General features: G+C 42.5%; 1 protein-coding gene across 1 annotated transcript; it reads right to left on the bottom strand.

Annotated features, from left to right (window-relative positions):
* Positions 1-4,512: 4,512 nt before the first annotated feature.
* tamalin (trafficking regulator and scaffold protein tamalin) lies at positions 4,513-20,824 on the bottom strand. Its single transcript, XM_029722850.1, has 8 exons — positions 20,223-20,824; positions 17,713-17,765; positions 16,118-16,172; positions 8,796-8,898; positions 7,211-7,304; positions 6,190-6,256; positions 5,580-5,646; positions 4,513-5,491 (listed from the first exon to the last, which is right to left on the bottom strand). The coding sequence occupies exons 1-8, from the start codon at positions 20,424-20,426 to the stop codon at positions 4,965-4,967; spliced, it is 1,170 nt and encodes a 389-aa protein (XP_029578710.1). The 5' UTR covers positions 20,427-20,824; the 3' UTR covers positions 4,513-4,964.
* Positions 20,825-22,212: the final 1,388 nt, after the last annotated feature.

The following is a 22,212-nucleotide window of genomic DNA, read 5'->3' as shown; positions in this document are numbered from 1 at the left end:
TTTTTGGTTGAGATGGAGACATGAATCCAACATATTATTTATTAATTTGTAGACAAACTGGAATTAAAGCCAGACTACGTCAACGGCTCAGATGGAGCTATCCAAGCAGTAGATACATCTCCTTCAAATGTTGATATGTGTTTGCATTGCCAAGCAAACACAATTCAACATTACTTTTGTAATACATTAAATAGCCTAAAGGCTGTTTTACAAACTAATGTAACATTCAACCTTAAAATGAGTAACACATCCATGGCCAAATTTTGAGGTTACTGTAACTATACATTTCTTATGTAATCATATAAAGTGTGCATAGGCAGTCACAGGTCTGTGGAGATCTACACAACTGCTGTAATAATCTGCGCAGAATCTTAAAGGCCATTGATCAAATCAAATCAAAGCTTATTTGTCACGTGCGCTGAATACAACAGGTATTACAGTGAAATGCTAACTTACAGGCTCTAACCAATAGTGCAAAAAAGGTATTAGGTGAACAATAGGTAAGTAAAGAAATAAAAACAACAGTAAAAAGACTGAAAAATAACAGTAGCACTATAAAAGTAGCGAGGCTACATACAGACACCGGTTAGTCGGGCCAATTGAGGTAGTATGTACATGAATGTATAGTTAAAGTGACTATGCATATATGATAAACAGAGAGTAGCAGCAGTGTAAAAGAGGGGTTGGGGGGCACACAATGCAAATAGTCTGGGTAGCCATTTGATTACCTGTTCAGGAGTCTTATGGCTTGGGGGTAAAAACTGTTGAGGAGCCTTTTTGTCCTAGACTTGGCACTCCGGTACTGCTTGCCATGCGGTAGTAGAGAGAACAGTCTAAGACTGGGGTGGCTGGGGTCTTTGACAATTTTTAGGGCCTTCCTCTGACACCGCCTGGTGTAGAGGTCCTGGATGGCAGGCAGCTTAGCCCCAGTGATGTACTGGGCCGTACGCACTACCCTCTGTAGTGCCTTGCAGTCGGACGCCGAGCAATTGCCGTACCAGGCAGTGATGCAACCTGTCAGGATGCTCTCGATGTTGCAGCTGTAGAACCTTTTGAGGATCTCAGGACCCATGCCAAATCTTTTTAGTTTCCTGAGGGAGAATAGGCTTTGTCGTGCCCTCTTCACGACTGTCTTGGTGTGTTTGGACCATTCTAGTTTGTTGGTGATGTGGACACCAAGGAACTTGAAGCTCTCAACCTGCTCCACTACAGCCCCGTCGATGAGAATGGGGACGTGCTCGCTATAGGCTGTCTCGTCGTTGTTGGTGATCAGGCCTAGCACTGTTGTGTTGTCTGCAAACTGAATGATGGTGTTGGAGTCGTGCCTGGCCATGCAGTCGTGGGTGAACAGGGAGTACAGGAGGGGACTGAGCACACCCCCTTGGGGGGCTCCAGTGTTGAGGATCAGCGTGGCAGATGTGTTGCTACCTACCTTCACCACCTGGGGGTGGCCCGTCAGGAAGTCCAGGACCCAGTTGCAGAGGGAGGTGTTTAGTCCCAGGATCCTTAGCTTAGTGATGAGCTTTGAGGGTGGTGTTGAACGCTGAGCTGTAGTCAATGAATAGCATTCTCACATAGGTGTTCCTTTTGTCCAGGTGGGAAAGGGCAGTGTGGAGTGCAATAGAGATTGCATCATCTGTGGATCTGTTTGGGCGGTATGCAAATTGGAGTGGGTCTTGTGTTTCTGGGAAAATGGTGTTGATGTGAGCCATTACCAGCCTTTCAAAGCACTTCATGGCTACGGACGTGAGTGCTACGGGTCTGTAGTCATTTAGGCAGGTTGCCTTTGTGTTCTTGGGCACAGGGACTATGGGGGTCTGCTTGAAACATGTTGGTATTACAGACTCAATCAGGGACATGTTGAAAAGATCAGTTGCACCATGTACTTTTAATCTAATCTCAACTGCAATCCAGGCCACTTGGTTCCGCTATTAGATGAAGCACAGTGATTACACAATCTGTTGTATAAATAAACAAACAACATATCTGACATTGTATTCCCATTTGAATTTTACTGTGCTTTTAAATGGTTGAAAGCGCAGTGATAGACATTTGGGTGACAACTAAACCAAAAATCAGACATTGTTTTTCCATGGGAATTTGGTGGTGCTTGTAGATGGTTAAAAGCATAGTGATAACACATTGGGAGTTCAACTAACTTTTGGCTGTCTTTTAGACTGGGTGAATATACAGTAGGTTGTTATCTCATTAATCTACATCTCAACCAAATGTTACCCGATTATCCTCATTGAAATGACATGGTGTGCCCAGTGGTTTGAGCCTGGCCATTTGAGTTAAGTAGGGCAATCAACAGCTTTGGGTTCTCCCCTGATTCCTCTCTTTGTATACCCCACTTGTCTAGTCGTTAGGGAAGAAGCACAAGTGTCCCATCAAGCCATGCACTTGTCGTCTGTTTGTATTCCTATCCTACCCCCTGTTCCACCCACCACTGACACACACACCAACCAAAAAAAACTGGGGAATCCACTAAGTCCACCAGTATGGAGAGAGATATTATGAGCAAAACTCTTTTTCACAATCGTCACCCACATCCTGCGTGCGTAGACAGCCTACCCAACAGATCTCTTAACTCTTCCTCCAGAGACAAGCAACACCATAGAGCTCCAACATGCCAGACACCTACACTAACCACAGTGTCGTTACTGTGTCATAGACCAGCTCTCACTTCCTCGTCTGAGCATTCTATTTTTATCAGGGAAAGGTTCATGATGACGACCCCCAGCCACCATAACCCCACCGCTGTCTGCATTGATGGGTCCCAAAAGCGGAAAAATTCAGACGTTTCAAGACTCAACAGAAACAATTTGCACAGCATGACCCCAGCACACCATGTGGGCTTTGATGCTCGTAACCTTTGCTCTCTCTATTCAAGGCTTGTTCAGTATGGATGCAGTACAGACACTAAACAGCTTTACAGTAATAATCCACATTTGACTAGATAAGAATTTATACACCAGTTTACAAAATGACCGCTGTTGTTCCAAGACACCCTAGTAGGATTAAAGAATGGAAACTTGAATCGCCAGACGTCAGCGCAACAGTGAGTCAGCTGTTTTGGAGAGGTATATATGGGTGAAGAGATCTCCACTCCTGGTGAACAGGTTTAAAGCCTTCATATGAGAAAACAGAGGGTTACTTAAAATAAAAAGATGATTGATTACTCTCACAGGCTTACTCTTTCAGCAAACTCATCCATGGAAGATTGTTTTGTGGGTATATATTTTTTGAAGCCCTGTTATTGTGACACTGTGACAATGGTATTGTCACATATGACACCCATCCCTCAAACTGGTGGGGTCATATAGCTAGCCTAAAAGGTATTTTAACGCACAGCTCTGGATCAGCAGACATGTCCACTTCTCATGGTTCATGTCCTAACAGTACACCCTGGACATCCATCCCCTTGTACACACACAACAAATACAGCACTCTGGCTTAAATAAACAGCAGTGTATTAACAGTGGGGGGCAGAGCAGCCCCCCAGTCTCACCTCCCACTGTGTTAATTGCCCAGCACCAACCGCATGCTCTTTGTTTTGGCAGCTTTTTTCTAAATGCCCCATTCACACATCCATTCTGTTTGGGTCGTCATCGTCCTGTCTAATTCCCTGCTCGTTATGCAGTCAGACTGTAGTGAAAGAAAGGGCCCATTCGTTCTCTAACATTTTTAGGGCCACAAGCCACAAACTTGCATAATAATCCCTCTCACATCAGCTTTCCATTCATTCACCTCTCCCTCCTCCTCCGCTTAAAACAACAAAAGGGCCAGGGACTTAAGTGGTCCTGGCTCTGAATGTCTGAAACATGTCTAAATGCCATCAGTCTCCACAGCCCCTCTTCACACAATTGTAAATGAGTGAGCAGAGGACAAAGGGATTAGGGCGCAAAAGGAGAGGGACCATCGTGACCTCTTAGGTCAACTGTGACCCACCCCCCCTTTAACCCCCTCGGCCTGACCATCTGAGCATTCAACAAACCATGGGAATGTCGTGTGCATGGAACCAAGAGCGCTTACCATTTGTCTGCAAGAATTGAAAAGGAGGGCAGCCGGGTTTTGGAATGTCAGGCCATTCTTTTCTCAGCACATTCCGCAGCGTTCTCCCGACAACGAAATGACTGTCAGACCAAATACAAACGGTCTCCTTTCTGGATTATGCCTCTCCGACAATCACAGCTTGAAAATCGGAAGAATGTTCAACCACCAAAACCCTCATCCCCACCCTTGAGGCCATAACATATTTTAAAGGGGAAAAAGGTTATGAAAGCACATGAAGGGGATAGATATTACAAGTATCTTTTCACTATTATTGTGTGACTGCTTCACTGTCTAGAGTGAAACATCTGGTGTTTTTGCTTATAAATGGTGTATTATGTTAATGTGCTGGGTCAGCTACAACCTCTTAGATCAGCTGTGGAATAGACAGTCAATGTACTCCAGGAAACAAAGTCTTCATACATACTAGATTGAAAAAAGAACAAAAAAACAAGCAAAGCTAATCAAAATGCCACATTTATTTTTAGATATTTTTGGCAAAGAACACAGGATCAATCTGGTACAAAAAGGCAGTAAACAAATGTGTCTCTTATAAAAAAAAGTCTCATGTAATGAGGCATTTGTTTTCAACTGTCATGATGAGAAAAAAAAAAAAAATCATTCTGTACATAGGTCTTACAAGTCAAAAATAAATAAATAACTTATGAAATATAAAACCAGTAACCAAGGTACAGATGTCAAATCCTCTCCTGAAAATTGAGTGTGCTTCAAAACTCAAAGAACCATTGGTTCTACTGGACCAAATGTATCATTAACAAGTACAAATGTATGACTGGATAGATTTGGCACTATTTGAAATCTTTGGTTGTTGGTTGTTAGTTTTAGAGAGTCAGAGGCAATGTTAAGTCTTTGGGTCAGAAAGAGTCTCCAGTTCTTTGGGTGTTTAGTCCTCAGAGCTTGCTCTCCTCCTCCTCCATGGCTCTGTTCAGTCCAGGGATGAACTTGAGGCGTTGGCGGAAGCTCTTCTGTTTGGGTTTCCTCTGTAGCGAGCTAAACCCTCCCGATTGCGCTTTCTCCCCTGGCGAAGAGTTGTTGTTGGAGCCCCTCAGGTAGCTGCGTGTGCTGGCGCTGCGGGTCAGGTAAGCCTTGGCCGAGGTGAAGAGCTCGCTAGTGGGACGGATCATTCTCTGCTTACCCTGGGGTGGCTTCTCCTGTTCCCGTTTGTCTTTCTCTGTGCTGCTGGAGGTTCTGGTGAGGTCACCGTTTGCGTCGTTGAGGCGGTCGCCCTGCCCCTGGTACAGACAGGTCTGGTAGAGTGGGTCCTCCTCTGTGGTGACACTCAGGTGACTGGCGCTGCTGCTGGTGCTGCCGGTGCAGCGGAGGGCACGCAGGGCGGCCGGGCTCGGTGCGCCCAGACTACCGTATACCCCCGCAGACTCCAGGGACTCATAGATAGCAGCATCACTCATCACTATGCCTGGAGGACACAGGGAAAGAACATTACACATCTTGAATTGACTTTAAATTAATTTACCTGAGATCAAATATAAACATAAACAAATTACCATGAACCAGCCTCTGCTCTTGCATCATCAAAGATCTGTATTCATCCCATTTCTCATGTAGGGTTTGCTGATAAAAGAAAATACAGCGTTATTAGAAAGCAGTCAAAAAGGTGACATTGTGTGATTTCCAACGGTGAGCCTGATGGATGAGCTTGGGGACAGCAGCCGTCATCTTGAGAAAAGCCACTTGTCTTCAGACACTAAAAAAGGTCATTTTTACCAGCCAAGTGTAACATAAGCATGTAAAAGTACGTGTCTACTTTCATTCACTGTGCTCTCACAGCCTTCTGTAAGCATGCTGAAGGGCGTTGCAGCCGCTAGTCATGAAACAGGTGGGAGCAGAGGGAAAAACAGGTGGGAAAGGGATTGGTTTAAATCTAACATGCTGCATGGTGAGAGAGCTGCTTTTTCTGTCTGCTGGCTATAGGCTTTTCACTACACTGTTAGACTGATCCCAGTCACACACTAGCCTGGTCCCAGATCTGTTTGTGCTCTATAGTCAACTCCTATTGTCACACACACCACACTGGATACTCAATTTCTGTTGAACTGTAGAAGCAAGCAGAACCAGAGGTTTGCTACATAGGGGAAGAGGGGGAGAGAGATTCACCTTTAGATACTGAAGCCTTGCCTCCAGTTCTGCTTTTCGAATGGAGTCGCTGTACACCGTTTCCAGCCTATAGTAAAAGACAGAGTAATGTTAATTCAGACACAGGAAGGCCAGAGAGCCACGCAAAAGAAGAGTAAGGATTCATAGCACACTCTGGGCCCAATTAAGAATAGAGAGGAACTTCAGAAGTATCCATGTAAAGGCCCTTATAGAGGAGACCCTAACCTGCTAGAGTCTCGGCTCAACAGTTTACAAGTAGGCGGGAAAGCTTCAGGATGGTATCACGTTTCAAGACACCCACTCGACTGTAGCAACAGGTGCACATCTGAGGGGGGTTTGTTGTTTTTACTGGGCTGATACAAGCTCTCTGTTAATGGTTCAGCAGGCCGATGTATTCACTAGAGGCGAGAATAATTTGATGAGGTCTATAGTTAGACAAGAGGCATGAGCTGGGCCTCTCATGTGGTTAACTCCACTGCTTAATCAGTTGCCTTTGGAGTTTATAAAAATGGGTCTCGATTCTAATAGGCCTTTTATCTTTTACAAGCAGACAGAGAGAGTGAGAGTGCGGTTCCAATGTAACACAGAGTAAGTTCATTCTGCATATTAAAAACAGTATATGGCTTGATTCTAGGCAACTTTGGTGTGCAAACATGAACAGAACGGTTTAGAGTACGTCCATGTCACATTCATTGTATGGTAATCACTTGAAAGATATTATCTTTCTCCAGAATATCATTTCAGGAGCAACTAGACTAGATTTAGAGAGTCAGCCATGAATGAGTATACCCATTCAACAGCTAGACCACATTATCGATTCTGTGTGATTTTGTACTTTGGACTGCAACATTGCGCAAGAAGGAAGACTCAAGATGTATCCGTACGAAAACGACATTAGAAAGCGTCGAACCGATTTGACTAGGGCCTATACAAAGTGGAGCATTTAAGTTCTGCAACCATCTACAACCAGTCCCCAATCCCCTCGCCAGTTCCCTTTACCATTGAGATCTGATCTGCTTACTTAATGGAGTTCCCAGAGGCCCTGATTAGCTGAACAATCTCCTTGTGTTGAAATCCGTCCACAGTGGTCTCGTTCACGCTACTGATGGTGTCCCCTGTGGACAAAACAAGATGCATGTTAACAAAATGGCAACGGACCCAGTTAATTCCAGTGTGGCTTTATCACGGCTGTGGTTCTACGGAGACTAGTTTGATCCCACTAGCGTCTGTGGTTTGTAGAGCAATAAGAAGCACTTGGTTGGCTGGTGCTCCTGCAGCCCATGTGTGATACAGGCGCTCTAGTCTAAACCCTGGCTGTGTGGTCATGGCAGGCGACTTGGTTACCCACTTTTCCTGATAAGACAGCCTGAAAAATATTGATCAAGAATTTGTGTTACTCCATCTGTTATTGTCAAACTATGGAAAGTGTATTCAATGATTTCTTTTATTGATTTCAGATGGTTCTGACTCGACCTGGTTGGAGCTGCAGGCTGAAACACAAAGCCTTTTCCCCTCTGATGAACCACACCTTTTCTCCCCAGTGAGATCATTTTTTAAATGTAAATCTTTATTTATCCAGGCAAGTCAGTTAAAAACAAATTCTTATTTACAATGACGGCCTACCAAAAGGCCTCATGTGGGGACGGGGATTCAAAATTAAACATAAATACAATATAAATATAGGACAAAAACACCCATCACAACAAAAGAGACAACACTACATAAAGAGACCTAAGACAACAACATAGCAAGGCAGCAACACATGACAACACAGCATGGTAGCAACACAACATGGTACCAGCACAAAACATGGTACAAACATTATCGGACACAGACAACAGCACGTCACACAAAGCAGCCACAACTGATAAAGTCCTAATGGTTCAGTTTAGAGAAAAACACTAGGAGGGAACAATAAACAAGGCATGTAGGGAATGTAGGAAGTGAAACTGACACTTGCATGTCTGATGTGATGTGTAGTGTGAAGGGCAGGATGTAGCCCTGCCTCTAGCACATTCTCTGAGATTAACAGACACGTGTACTGTGGTATAAGGTTTAGAGAAATTAAATGTGAGAATATACAATTTCTTCGTTCACTTCCCCTATTGTTTCTAATCAAAATGGATGGTATGATGATTCAGACACGAAAAAATAGAGTATGTCTATTCAAGAATGCTATTTTTGAAATACACACAAAAAAAAAATTTAAATTATTAAAATAGACATGGCCGAGTTATTGTATGTGCTTGACAGAGGTATTGTATGTGCTTGACAGAGGTGGCAACGGAGACGAGGGAGTTGACTCATATGGTGTTTGTTAAATGAATCTCTCCCTTTAGTGTTTGTTGACTGGAAAATGAGCAGGCACACTAATATTTGTACTTCCCTAATGCATTTGTGCTTGCGTTTACTTAGGGACTACTAGCCTCCTGGCTGGCAAACAAGAAAGGGGCGGGTTCCTATCAAAAACACCTGTCCTCCCTTCTTCGCCTGAGGTCTATATTCAGTAAAGGCAGGTCATGTACTGTATGTGTCGAATGCTGTTAAATACTGTAAAAATAAAATAAAAAAATCCCTATTGAACAGGGTTTTTCAGTTTCACTTACCGACTTTGAGTCCGGCTTGTTGAGCGGGGCTGTCGTCATGAACCTTGCACACAAATGTGCACATCTCCACAGAGTTCTGGTCCTGGTGGTGCAGCCCATATGTCTGAAAGAAGGTGGAATAATGAGTTAGAATTTGAATTTTTGGTTGACAGCTTTTCATTCAAATAAATGTATTCTTAGGAACAATTAGATGCAGGGATATGTTCTTTCGTCATGTTCAAAATCATTGGTCATTTCCCTTCACAAATGCCAAAAAGGTCTATACCTAAAAATCTAGGCTTTGCTGTGTAACAGATAGAAAGGAATTTGAAACCTTGAAGACAGTTCATGGTACAGGGAAGCCAAGCACGTCTCCAACAGTATTGTTGAATATTTGTGATATTAAACTATGTGCTCCTGAGATTGTAGTCTGCATCTGAAGGCCTGACTCTGGTGAGGACCGTCAGACAAACCCTGCGCTACGCAACAGATTAGATAACATTGGCTGACGAAACTGCAAGACAGACAACTTCGAAACCGATAGGCAGAAGACAGACATATCAATTTATATGCAAAAAAATAAGCTTAAATTTCCCTTGCGTGGTTAGTCGAAACTAATACAGCTCTCTATCAACATCTGTCATAAAAAGGATATTAAAAGCAGTCTCTTCATGAGCCAGGACCTTTACCAACACATTTGGTTAGAACAATCAGACATATTATCTTATGATTTACCAGTGACATTAAAAAACATTTTATTCTGTGTCATCGTACTGCAGAAAAATAAAGGTAAACCAACAGTGTAATTGACACGCAAACATTTTCCACACATCTTGTTGACGATCTTCCTTCCTTGATTCACACCACAGTTTCTATCTCGAAGGCAAATGTGACAAAACAACCACAGCCAGACTTCCCCTAAGTTGTCTTGCCAAAATAATCGCATAGTTCAACTGCCGTCCAACAGCGTTATCCTGAGGTGATGTTTGACCTCAGGCTTTCCCTTGACATGCTTGTCTGTTGAGACATTAAGTGACAGACAAAATAATGGGCAATTCCATAGTCAGTAAATAATGTCAAATGCGACCTACGCAGGTGTAAAACCAGCTATCTACAGTGCATTCAGAAAGTATTCAGACCCCTTGACTTTTCCCACATTTTGTTACGTTACAGCCTTATTCTAAAATGGATTCATTAAAAGCATTCTCATCAAATCTACACACAATACCCCATAATGACAAAGCGAAAACAGGTTTTTAGATAAAAAAAACAGAAATCTTATTTACACAAGTATTCAGACCCTTTGCTTTGAGACTCGAAATTGAGCTCAGGTGCATTCTGTTTCCATTGATCATCCTTGAGATGTTTCTACAACTTGATTAGAGTTCACCTGTGGTAAATTGAATTGATTGAACATTATTTGGAAAGGCACACACCTGTCTATACAAGGTCCCACAGTTGAGAGTGCATGTCAGAGCAAAAACCAAGCCATGAGGTCGAAGGAATTGTCCGTAGAGCTCAGAGACATGATTGTGTCGAGGCACAGATCTGGGGAAGGGTACCAAAACTGTTCTGCAGCATTGAAGGTCCCCAAGAACACAGTGGCCTCCATCATTCTTAAATGGAAGAAGTTTGGACTCTTTCTAGAGCTAGCCGCCCGGCCAAACTGAGCAATCGGGTGACAAGGGCCTTGGAGCAGGGAGGTGACCAAGAACCCGATGGTAACTCTGACAGAGCTCTAGAGTTCTTCTGTGGAGATGGGAGAACCTTCCAGAAGGACAACCATCTCTGCAGCACTTCACCAACAGGCCTTTATGCTAGAGTGGCCAGACGAAAGCCGCACATCAGTAAAAGGCACATGACAGTCTGCTTGGAGTTTGCCAAAAGGCACCTAAAGGACTCTGACCATGAGAAACAAGATTCTCTGGTCTGATGAAATCAAGAGTTAACTCTGGCCTGAATGCCATGTGTCACATCTGGAGGAAACCTGGCACCATCCCTACGTAGAAGCATGGTGGTGGCAGCATCAAGCTGTGTAGATGTTTTTCAGCAGCAGGGACTGGGAGATGAATTGAGCAAAGTAGAGAGAGATCCTTGATGAAAACATGCTCCAGAGTGCTCAGGACCTCAGACTGGGGCGAAGGTTCACCTTCCAACAGGACAACTACCCTAAGCACACAGCCAAGACAACTAAGGAGTAGCTTTGCAACAAGTCTCTGAATGTCCTTGAGTGTCCCAGCCAGAGCCCGGACTTGAACATCTCTGGAGAGACCTGAAAATAGCTGTCCAGCAACGCTCCCCATCCAACCTGACACAGCTTGAGAGGATCTGCAAAGAAGAATGGGAGAAACTCCCCAAATACAGGTGTGCTAAGCTTGTAGCATCATACCCAAGAAGACTCAAAGCTCTAATCACTGCAAAATGTGCTTCAACAAAGTACTGAGTAAAGGTTCTGAATACTTATGTAAATGTTATATCCGGGTTTTTTTTGCAAACATTTCTAAAAAACAGTTTTTGCTTTGTCATCATGGGGTATTGAGCGTAGATTGATGGGGGGGGTTACTTTATCCATTTATAGAATAAAGCTGTAACGTAACAAAATGTGGAAAAGGTCAAGGGGTCTGAATTCTTCCCGAAGGCACTGTACAAACAAAGGAAAACTAGACAAACTCAAGTGTGATGCTCATCTACGTGAAATAATCTGTGAGCTTTCTCCCTTGTTTTGACATGTCTGTACAGTTGACTTCTCCATATCTCTCAACGCAGGCTTCCTTCCTTCCCAGACCCAGAGGCCTTCCATAGAAACAGAACATGCAAATCCCAATCCAACTATGCATTTACAGTACATAGTTGATACTGACATTATCCTCTTAGCACTCTTAGAACTGGTGAAGTCCAGCGACATGATGGAAAAAGCACAGGATCCTAATGGCATCCATCTCTACCATCTCTGGGCTTTGACCTCACTTCCTAAAGAACAGGGCTTGGCAGGAAAGGAGGGACCTCCATCCGAACCCTAAATTTAACCATCTATCTGGAATAATTATAAGCAAAACAAGGCAGTGTTATGAACCTAGAGCAGTACTTTGGTAATGATTTTCACGGCCCTTAAATTAGCCGGACTTTCACGGCCCTTAAATTGGCCGGCATCTTCTCTATAGAGGTGAGGCTGACAACAAGTGGTGCACTGTAAGGAATCGCTGCAGGGACAGAAAGGAGGGCGCTCTGAAATATAATGGGGGCTTGTGTGCAGAAGTCGAGTGTTTACAGTGCTCGAGGGATTGAAATATAGTAGGTCTGACACGACACGCAGGAGTGTGAGAGAAGATTTTACAAAACCATGCCGCTTTGAAAATTGACCCGCGAGAAAACAACTAGAAAACCGCCTCCTTGTCTCCAGTCATGGGATGGGATACATCACAGCCTTATATTGAGAAAGAATGAGGTTCAGGGATACCCAAAATATACATTAAAGTATGTGGACACCCCTTGAAATTAATTGATTTTGGCTACTTCAGCCACACCCATTGCTGACAGGTGTATAAAATCAAGCACACCGCCATGCAATCTCCATAGACAAACATTGGCAGTAGAATGGCCTGTACTGAAGAGCTCAGTGTCGTTCAAAATGGCACTGTCATAAGATGCAACCTTTCCAACAAGTCAGTTCGTCAAATTTCTGCTCTGGTCAACTATAAGCGATGCTATTGTGAAGTGAAAATGTCTAGAAGCAACAACGGCTCAGTCACGGAGTGGTAGGCCACACAAGCGCATAGAATGGGACCGCCGAGGCTGAAGCGGGTAAAAATCGTCTACCTTCGGCTGTAACACTCACTAGCAAGTTGCAAACTGCCTCTGGAAGCAACAGCAGCACATGAAATGGGTTTCCATGGCCGAGCAGCCGCACACAAGCCTAAGATCACCATGCGCAATGCCAAGCATCGGCCAGAGTGGTGTAAAGCTCGCCGCCATTTGACTCTGGAGCAGTGGAAACGCGTTCTCTGACATGATGAATCACGCTTCACCATCTGGCAGTCCAACTGACAAATCTGGGTTTAGCAGATGCCAGGAGAACGATACCTGCCCGAATGTATAGTGCCAACTGTAAAGTTTGGTGGAGAAGGAATAATGGTCTGGGGCTGTTTTTCATGGTTTGGGCCAGGCCCCTTAGTTCCAGTGAAGGGAAATCTTAACACTACACTATACAATGACATTCTAGAGGATTTTGTGCTTCCGACTTTGTGGCAACAGTTTGGGGAAGGCCCTTTCCTGTTTCAGCATGACAATGCCCCCGTGCACAAATCGAGGTCTATACAGAAAGGGTTTGTCGAGATCGGTGAGGAAGAACTTGACTGGCCTGCACAAAGCCCTGATCTCAACCCCCACCCAACACCTTTGGGATGAATTGGAACACCGACTGCGAGCCAGGCCTAATCGGCCAACATCAGTGCCCGACCTCTCTAATGCCCTTGTGGCTGAGTGGAAGCACTTCCTGTTGAACGAGGGAGAGCTCGGTTGGTTGTTGTGGAAAAGTTTGTTGTTTTGAAAGTGTATTGGAAAGTTTCTTAGTAGCTAGTTAACTTTTTAGTTTGGATGCACTTGGCATCAGTTGCTGGGCCTGCTACTCTCTGTCTGAGGAGCTATTTGGAGTAGCAGCTAGCCTAGCTGCTAGCTAGCTGCCTATCAAGCTAACAGGGTTTCTTGAGGGCTTGAACGCATCCCTCGACACGGTTAGCCATTGTGGCTGGGACTGCAGATTGTCGCGGGTTTGTGGCTGTCTAGATCCCTGGTTTTAAATCTTCCCTGTGACCCGCCGTCTGGAACTGCGAGGAGTAACAGCGTAACCTACGTTGTTAGCTACCATGACAAAGACCAAAGCCAGCGGGAATACCGTTGAGGACAGTGGTGTCTATCACAGGTGAAGGATCTTTGAAACAAACAAATAGAGTTCTACAAGCAGTTGTTACAACAACAAGAAAATGGCTTCAAGTGTTTTGTCCAAAAACTGATTGATTCAACTAATAAAAGAATGGATGACCTGACCAGAGAGGTTCAGGACATGAACAGCTTGCAGTTCTCCCAGTGTCAGCTCGATGAGTTGAAACAGGAGAATGGAAAAATGACAGCAATCTGTAAGTCATTGAGAGAGGACATTAGTTCTGTGTGTGAATCCATGATAACAATGACGGATAAATCTGATTATCTTGAGGGACAATCAAGGCGGAATAACACGGTTGTAAAGGAATTGCAGAATCTCCACACGAGACCTGGGTGGAGTCTGAGGACAAAGTGAAGGAAATGATCTCTGAGAAATTGGAGATGGACCACAGGAAGATTGATGTGGAGCGCGACCACAGGACTGGAAAACCCAGGCGACAGGCCCAGGTGCCATCTATAGAAGAGACAGAAATTATCATGGGGGAGGGGTTGCTGTGTATGTATGTATGTATGTATGTATGTATGTATGTATGTATGTATGTATGTATGTATGTATGTATGTATGTATGTATGTATGTATGTATGTATGTATGTATGTATACACACACACACCTATCTGTCATATTTTTAATCTGAGCCTAGAGGAAAGTCTGTCCTCAGGCCTGGATTGGTAAAGCAGCCTTTACTGGTTCTAACAGCAGACCTACAGTGGGGGAAAAAAGTATTTAATCCCCTGCTGATTTTGTACGTTTGCCCACTGACAAAGAAATGATCAGTCTATAATTTTAATGGTAGGTTTATTTGAACAGTGAGAAACAGAATAACAACAAAAAAATCCTGAAAAACGCATGTCAAAAATGTTATAAATTGATTTGCATTTTAGATTTCAGTGCAGCCTTTGATATTATTTTGACCATAACCATAAAATGTACGTTTTATGGCTTTTCAACCTTGCCATATTGTAAATTCAGAGCTATCTATCTAATAGAACTCAAAGGGTTTTCTTTAATGGAAGCTTCTCTAATGTCAAACATGTAAAGTGTGGTGTACCGCAGGGTAGCTCTCTAGGCCATCTACTCTTTTCTATTTTTACCGATGACCTGACACTGGCATTAAACAAAGCATGTGTGTCCATGTATGCTGATGATTCAACCATATACGCGTCAGCAACCACAGCTAATGAAGTCACTGAAACCCTTAGAGTTGCAGTCTGTTTTGGAATGGGTGGCCAGCAATAAACTGGTCCTAAACATATATAAAACTAAGAGCATTCTATTTGGTACAAATCATTCCCTAAGTTCTAGACATCAGCTGAATCTAGTAATGGTATGGCTGTTGAACAAGTTGAGAAGACTAAATTACTTGGCGTTACCTTAGATTATAAACTTCCATGGTCAAAACATATAATTTAGATTCAATGGTTGGTAAGATGGGGAGAGGTCTGTCTGTAATAAAGAGATGCTCTGCTTTTTTGACACCGCACCCCAAAAAGCAAGTCCTGCAGGATCTAGTTTTGTCTCATCTTGATTACTGTCCAGTCGTGTGGTTGAGAGCTGCATGGAAAGACCTAGTTAAACTGCAGCTGGCACAGAACAGAGCGGCACGTCTTGCTCTTCATTATAGTCAGAGGGCTGATATAAATACTATGCATGCCAGTCTCTCTTGGTTAAGAGTTGAGAAGAGACACTGCATCACTTATTTTTATAAGAAACAGTGTTGAAAATCCCAAATTGTTTGCATAGTCAACTTACACACAGGTCTGACACACACACCCCACCAGACGTCTTTTCACCGTCCCCAAATCCAGAACAAATTCAAGAAAGTGTACAGTATTATACAGAGCCATTATTGCATGGAACTCTGTTTCAAAAAACAGATAAAGCAACACCTCTCCCTTGTTTGACCTACATAGTTTGTGTGTATGTAATGATATGTAGGCTACGTGTGCCTTCTGTTTAAAAAAAAAACATGATTTATGTAGTTCTGTCCTTGAGCTGTTGTCGATTAATGTTCTGTATTATGTCATGTTTCATGTTCTGTGTGGACCTCAGGAAGAGTAGCTGCAATGTACCAACATCTAGTGGAAAGCCTTCCAAGAAGAGTGGAGGCTGTTATAGCAGCAAAGGGGTGACCAACTCCATATTAATGCCCATGACTTTGGAATGAGATGTTTGATGAGCAGGCATTCACATACCCTACATGACCAAAAGTATCTGATCGATATGCTGATGACCGTTCAACACATACACACTCCAATCTAAATCTTATGGGATTTATTGGGAAATCATCCACATGGTTGGAGGAATCAATCTCATCTGAGTTAATGTGAACGTGAGGGAGATGGACACTCAGAAATCAACGAATAACCCCCACCATTCCACCTCCCACGTCTATTATCAGCTTACCTGGATCTCAAAGCCAAAGGCCTCCTCCTCCTCCTTCACCAGGACAACAACTTTCCTAAAATGAAAAAACGTGGATATGATTAGTTGATATACAGTATTGAATATATGGGGATTGATTACTTGATATCCAGTATTGAATATTTTTGGGATATGACTGCTTGATATATAGTATTGAGCCATAACCCAATTGTGACTGGTGAGTGACATCACCACCTGGTGCATAAAACACATGGGTTCCTCATCCTCACTGAAAATGCTTTATAATGAAATAGCCAGAGTGCAATGGAGCGCTTTCCAACGATCTCTACATAGATATTCTGTCCAGATAATATCTTATCTGCTGTAATGGGACATTTAAGATGAATAAAGTTAATTATCAGTTCAGGGATTAACACAATGTATTATAGTTTTCCTTTCTGTAATACACATGATTTTATTTGTGCAAGGTTGATGGTCACTAGACTTGAATGTTATGGACTGCTGATAGTGTTCGCGCCAGTCTAAAAGGCGCCAGTTCCAAGGACACTGGTTATTATTATATTCTGGGAGGCCGTCTGATTCACTACCTTGTGTTATGCGTTTACAGAACATATGTAGTTAGGATACAAGGGCCTGTTCAGAGAAGGCTTGGGAGACATGCGCTCTGCTTATGTGTTGGAGGTGTTTCCCTGTTGCAACTTGTATTAAAAACTGAGATTTTTGATTGACTTTATCAACCATGCTCTCCTGTTCGTTTCACGTGGAATTCTTCACAAAATACATGGATGATGAACATCATGATAGCTAGCTGTGTAATACACTCATGGTTAAACAGAACTCTAAAATGGCAAAAAGTTTGAAGCAAAAAACCCCCGAATGAAATAGTGAAAAGGTTGTTTCTTTTAGGAAGTGATGATAAAAAAGGCCTCGTAAGTAAACATTTCACTGTAACGTTTACACCGGTTGTATTCGACGCATGTGACAAAGAAAATGTGATATCTTACAGAATTAACAATTAAAAATTGCATTATAAATCATCCACAAAGTACACTACTAAGAAAATAACTACAGTACAGCTACAGTAAAATGACAAATAAAACTCTTGCATGTTCTTATCTAAATTGCATGACAAGATATTGCTTTTGCCAAAACATGACAAGCACTCTTTTGTTTCCAAAGGCCTCTTTGCGTCATACCAAAAGTAAAAATGTCCAAAGGTCTAACGGGGCAGTGTGTACTGCAATGTCCACTTAACATCATAACAGCATCCATAGATTAGATAAAAATGCATATTACATTAGAATGTCAAATAGTAATAACCACAAATACAAAAGGTTACTGTACTGCTGCCTTTCTGTAACTCACTACATTCAAATTTCACAAGAATCAAACCCAGAGGCCTCTGAAATACTGAAATTACTCTGAAAGCAGCCTACTGTAATTTAGTTAACACATCATTTGGGTCTGTAATGAATGAAAGGGTTTAGTAAGGGTGATTGGGTCTGTTCTGACAGTCTGTGTATGACATGCTTCTTTCACAGTAAGAGTGAAAAAGTGACAGATCCATCAGTTTCAGGACACATATGTGTAAGGAGTGAGATGACTGCTGGGCTTACCTCTGTGGCTCTGGTGTTTGTGTGAGAGGCTTCCACTTCTGCAGCCCACCACTCTGTGAATTGAAAACATAGACATTAACTATAACAACCAAAAACTGTTTTTTTGGGGTTAGAACAGAAACCACACAAAGGGATTTCCCAACTACGTATGTAGGCCAGGTTCAGTGCACATCTCAACCTTCTTGTCCATCAGGTCCTCCTGAGGCATGTCGTGTGTGTACAGTGTGTGTGTTTAAGCTACTGAGCCAAAACACGGGTAAGAAACAATTACAGATAGACACGCATTTCTGGTTCTGTCTGCTCCCGGTTGAGCCTATATTTAGCTCTACGCTGTCTACTGTCTTGTGATGCCCAGACTGCTGATACACCAAACTGTGTGTGCATTTTTTTTTTTTCAATAACGATCTAAAATATCTCCCTATTTGTACAGGTTATACTCAGACTGTAGACAAACCAGATGTGTGTGTGGACTGGAGTCTTTGGTCCTCTTGCCCCAATCACTGCATTGAGGGAAAAGCCAAGCCAAATTGGGACCCAACCTCCACTTTACTTAGTGTAAACTACAAGTCTCTCTTATACTACATAACGTACTGTATTTAGCCTACACTACAAGCAATTCACCTCTGTTCTACCTCAATGATCCTAAGTGTTGATCCAATGAAAGGGCATTTTTTGTCTCTGCCTCTTTGGGTATACATTTTTTTTGCTTCCTTTATTTTCCAACACTCACAGAATTGTCCCGGGCCTCTCTCAATGACTTCATTTATTCCCAAATACCGAGAGAGAGAGAGAGACTCCTGTGGGTGGTAGGTGCAGAGCAGGAGCTGGGTGCCATGCACATTCCCCTGTTGTGGCCCCAGGCTCCAGATGATGGTGAGAGACGTAGGAAGGAGGCCTGTGTATAACTCTGGCTGGCCTCCTAATACAGTACATCTATAGAACTAGGACAGCCAATGCTGTTGTGTCAAACAAAACTGCTTCAGCTTTCCCCCAAAAAATCATTTTTTGCCAGTCTACATCCCAGTAAATTCCCAGATTATGATGCTGGGCCATGTTAATTCACTGGTAAAGCCACCACTGTTCCCTGTAAGGCCATGTTCCACCTCAGTGCATTCCATCTGCATGCTTAGAAATACTCATTTGATGCAAAGCTAATTTCATCACAAGGCATAATCTGTTGTGCTTCAAAAAGGCAAAGATATTATGAAATGGTTGGATTGCACTGAATCAAGAGGGAGTGTGGCACTCATGAACCATCGTGTGTGAGTGGTCAGGAAAGTGGAAAGCGTTAGTACGTGACAAGTGAACACCATTTATGTTCTTGCTTGAGTGAGTGTGCCAACTTATACAAAGCTTATAGTGAAACAGGAAACAATGCTCGGTGTGTAAAACAGCAACAGGCCACCCATATTGGACTCAGACAATAAAAGGCTCAGACAAATATTCACACTGCTGTTTATAACAAAATGAATGCCGTCAGACTCATAATTAACACCAGACATCATTTTATGTGTGCAATATATGTGCTTGTGAGAAGCCATGAGAAATGAACAAACTTTACATCAGACTTCAAATATTGAGCGTATCCAAGCTGGGCTCTGTTGCTAAAAGTGACACTGCCATGTGCTTTCATTCAGGGCATCATGCAGGATGGCTGGGGTGAATTTAACACATTTTTTAAACACATGAAACATATTTTTCCTGCTATCTAGAGCCATAATCATAATGCTTACTTAATTCTATGTAAAACAGTATCTGCTTTACTGACTGGTGGATCTTTTTTTTAAAGAAACTAAATATGCTTCTCTGCTAAAACCTGGGTAAAAGATTGAAAGGAATGTGTCTTATTCAGTACATTTAGTAATTGCTTGCTTTTCTAAAGTCTGCCAGCCTTACCAGCAGGCATGCCAGTTAAGACAAGCTAGCTACTCTGACTGGATTGATAGCCTGACATGGCTTCTTAGTTCACTCTTACAAAAATGGGTTCCATAAGGGTTATTCGGCTGTCCCCATAAGAGAACCCGTTTGGGTTCCATTTAGAACCTTCTGTGAAAAGGGTTCTACATGGAACCAAAAAGGGGTTGTCCTATGAGGACAATAACATATTCAGGTTCTAAATAGCACCATTTTCTCCCTAAGAGTGTACCTAGTTGAGGTTGGGAGGCTTTCTGGGCTAGCTGAAGTCAACTTCATAAAAATGTCTAGGTGCCAGGCTAGTAGCATTACAGAGAAACAAAACATATATTTTTAAACAGGACAAACCAAAGTGGGCACGTGCCACCTATAGGCATGACGCTTCTGCTTTCATTGATATCTCTAGTCGACTACTTCTGCCACGTTCCTGTGCAAATCGGAACTAGGACATTTTTAACTAGTTGTAGTTAATCACGTGCCACGTTCAACGCATTAGCAAGTCGGAAATATCCGAGTTTCCTAGTTCCGAAAATTAAAGGAGCAAGTGCAAGTTACAATGTAACAAAGTTACCATCACTGTAACACAGGATACATACCTTTCTGAGGTTCCTTGGCAACGTTCCACCAGAGTAAGCCAAAGTCTTGTAATTATACACCTCCGAGGAATTAGTTGGTAAATCCATAGTTGTACAACTGTCTGACTTTGAGGACGGAAAGTAAATATCGTCCTGGCTCGAAAGTCCACTAGCTGGATCACAGGAGTTTACTTTTTTATGCCTTCGAAGTGTCATATTCTTCATATTATGTGCGCTGTGATCAACAACAACAAAAAAGCAAAGAAACAATAAAATGTCCACAATATCAATATCCCTCCCGCTCCTCTATCGCAGCCAACACACTGATGCTTCTGTCCAGGCAGCATACACATTGTACAACTTCACATTGGGAAGGCTGCGAGTACACAGAAGGCGGTCCCTACTGTGATGCACACGACACAATTGGATGGTTGTGTTTTCTTTTGTTTGGCGATAGGAACTTTGTGCACGTTTTCAAAAACCAATGGGTCAAGAAATTAGCAAATTGTGCAGTGTGCAAAAGTCTCACATGCCTGAAAAAAATACATTGCCTATATAGCCTAGATTTAAAAGTCTCACATGCCTATCTCCTAAATCTAAACAATAAGGCCTGCGTTTCTAAAAATGAAAACAGTAACGGTTTAAAATGGGCTACAGCTGTTTAAATTATAAAGTTATCAGATTAGTTGGGAACAAACGTGGTCGAAGGCTGGGCTGTCATTACCTAGGCCTACATAAGTAGTAATTACTATTGTGGTCTAATACAAGACGCATAGCATTACAGTTTCTGACAATTGCTTACACATTATTTCTGAAACTATGGCTCCTTTTCACTAGACTACCCACAAAACCCCAAAACACACACATGCAAAACATCACACATCTCTTGCAAAACCAAACACGTAATTCAAAACTATTTTAACTCTTCTCTCAAAATTGTGTTCCTGAAACAAAACTCTACACACAAACCATGAAATGATGAGCTCTTATACATGCCAACTACACACGGATGTGACACATGTAAAACACTACTATCTTGTATTTTGCATGTTCAGTGGAGTCCACAGCAGTTTGTCATAGCACTCACACGTACATGCACAAATATATACAGTATGAATGACTATTCAGTATATATTTACACTATAAAACAGAAATACAAGGGGGGGAATGTATTGAGAAAGAAAAACATTGTATTTACATCCAGATTTTGGGATGAACAGTAACAGACAAAACAAATACAGTAGAATATAAAAACAAATATAGTTTTTTACTTTATAGTAACAAGCCTTAGGGTGCATCCTGTCTCGTATTTGGGCCTGGCTACAGCACCTCATCAACATCACAAGCGGTGTTCTCTCGGTCTAAACAGCGGGGGAAGTAGCGTATGGAGGAGTGGCGTATCCAGCCCTGGCATGTCTCCTCCTTGTCCTCGTCCCCCTCTTACGCTCACTCCTCTCTCTCTCGCTCCAAAATTGGCCTCCGTTGTTGTCCAAACCAAGAAAGCCAACCTGAAGCCTATTTATAGTGCTCAAGCTCTGATTTCTAAGTGAAGAAATTAGCTCTAAGTGTTTTCACGGAGTAGCCAATCGGTAAAAGATTGTGGCATTTTGGATGGCAGTGTTTTCCAAACAAAACAAAAGACCTGTTCGTTTTGAATGATGTGTCTAATGTAGACAACTGTGTTTAGTGTTTTGCAAAAAGTGTGTTTTACAATTGCAAACTGACTGTAAAGCTAATAATGTGCTTGCAGTTTTGCAGACTTGGTCTGAAGATTGGGTACATGAGTTAATGGTTTCACTGAGTATGCCTCAAGTTCCACTTTTAGTGTGTAAGCGATTGTAAAAAACTGTAAACAATAATACATGAGGTCATGTGCTTCACAATTTTTTTTATCATGGCTGTGATGTGGCATAGCCATGAGGCAAAGCAGACTGGCTAACCACCACAGCCATGACACAAATGTCATAACACATGCACTCGAGTGTATTATTGCTTTTATACAAAGGGTCAC

The sequence above is a fragment of the Salmo trutta genome, chromosome 30 (assembly GCF_901001165.1).
Source record: "Salmo trutta chromosome 30, fSalTru1.1, whole genome shotgun sequence".
In the NCBI taxonomy this organism is placed as follows: domain Eukaryota; kingdom Metazoa; phylum Chordata; class Actinopteri; order Salmoniformes; family Salmonidae; genus Salmo; species Salmo trutta.
Note: the sequence above shows the minus strand (reverse complement) of the source record. Positions and strands in the feature narration are given on the sequence as shown.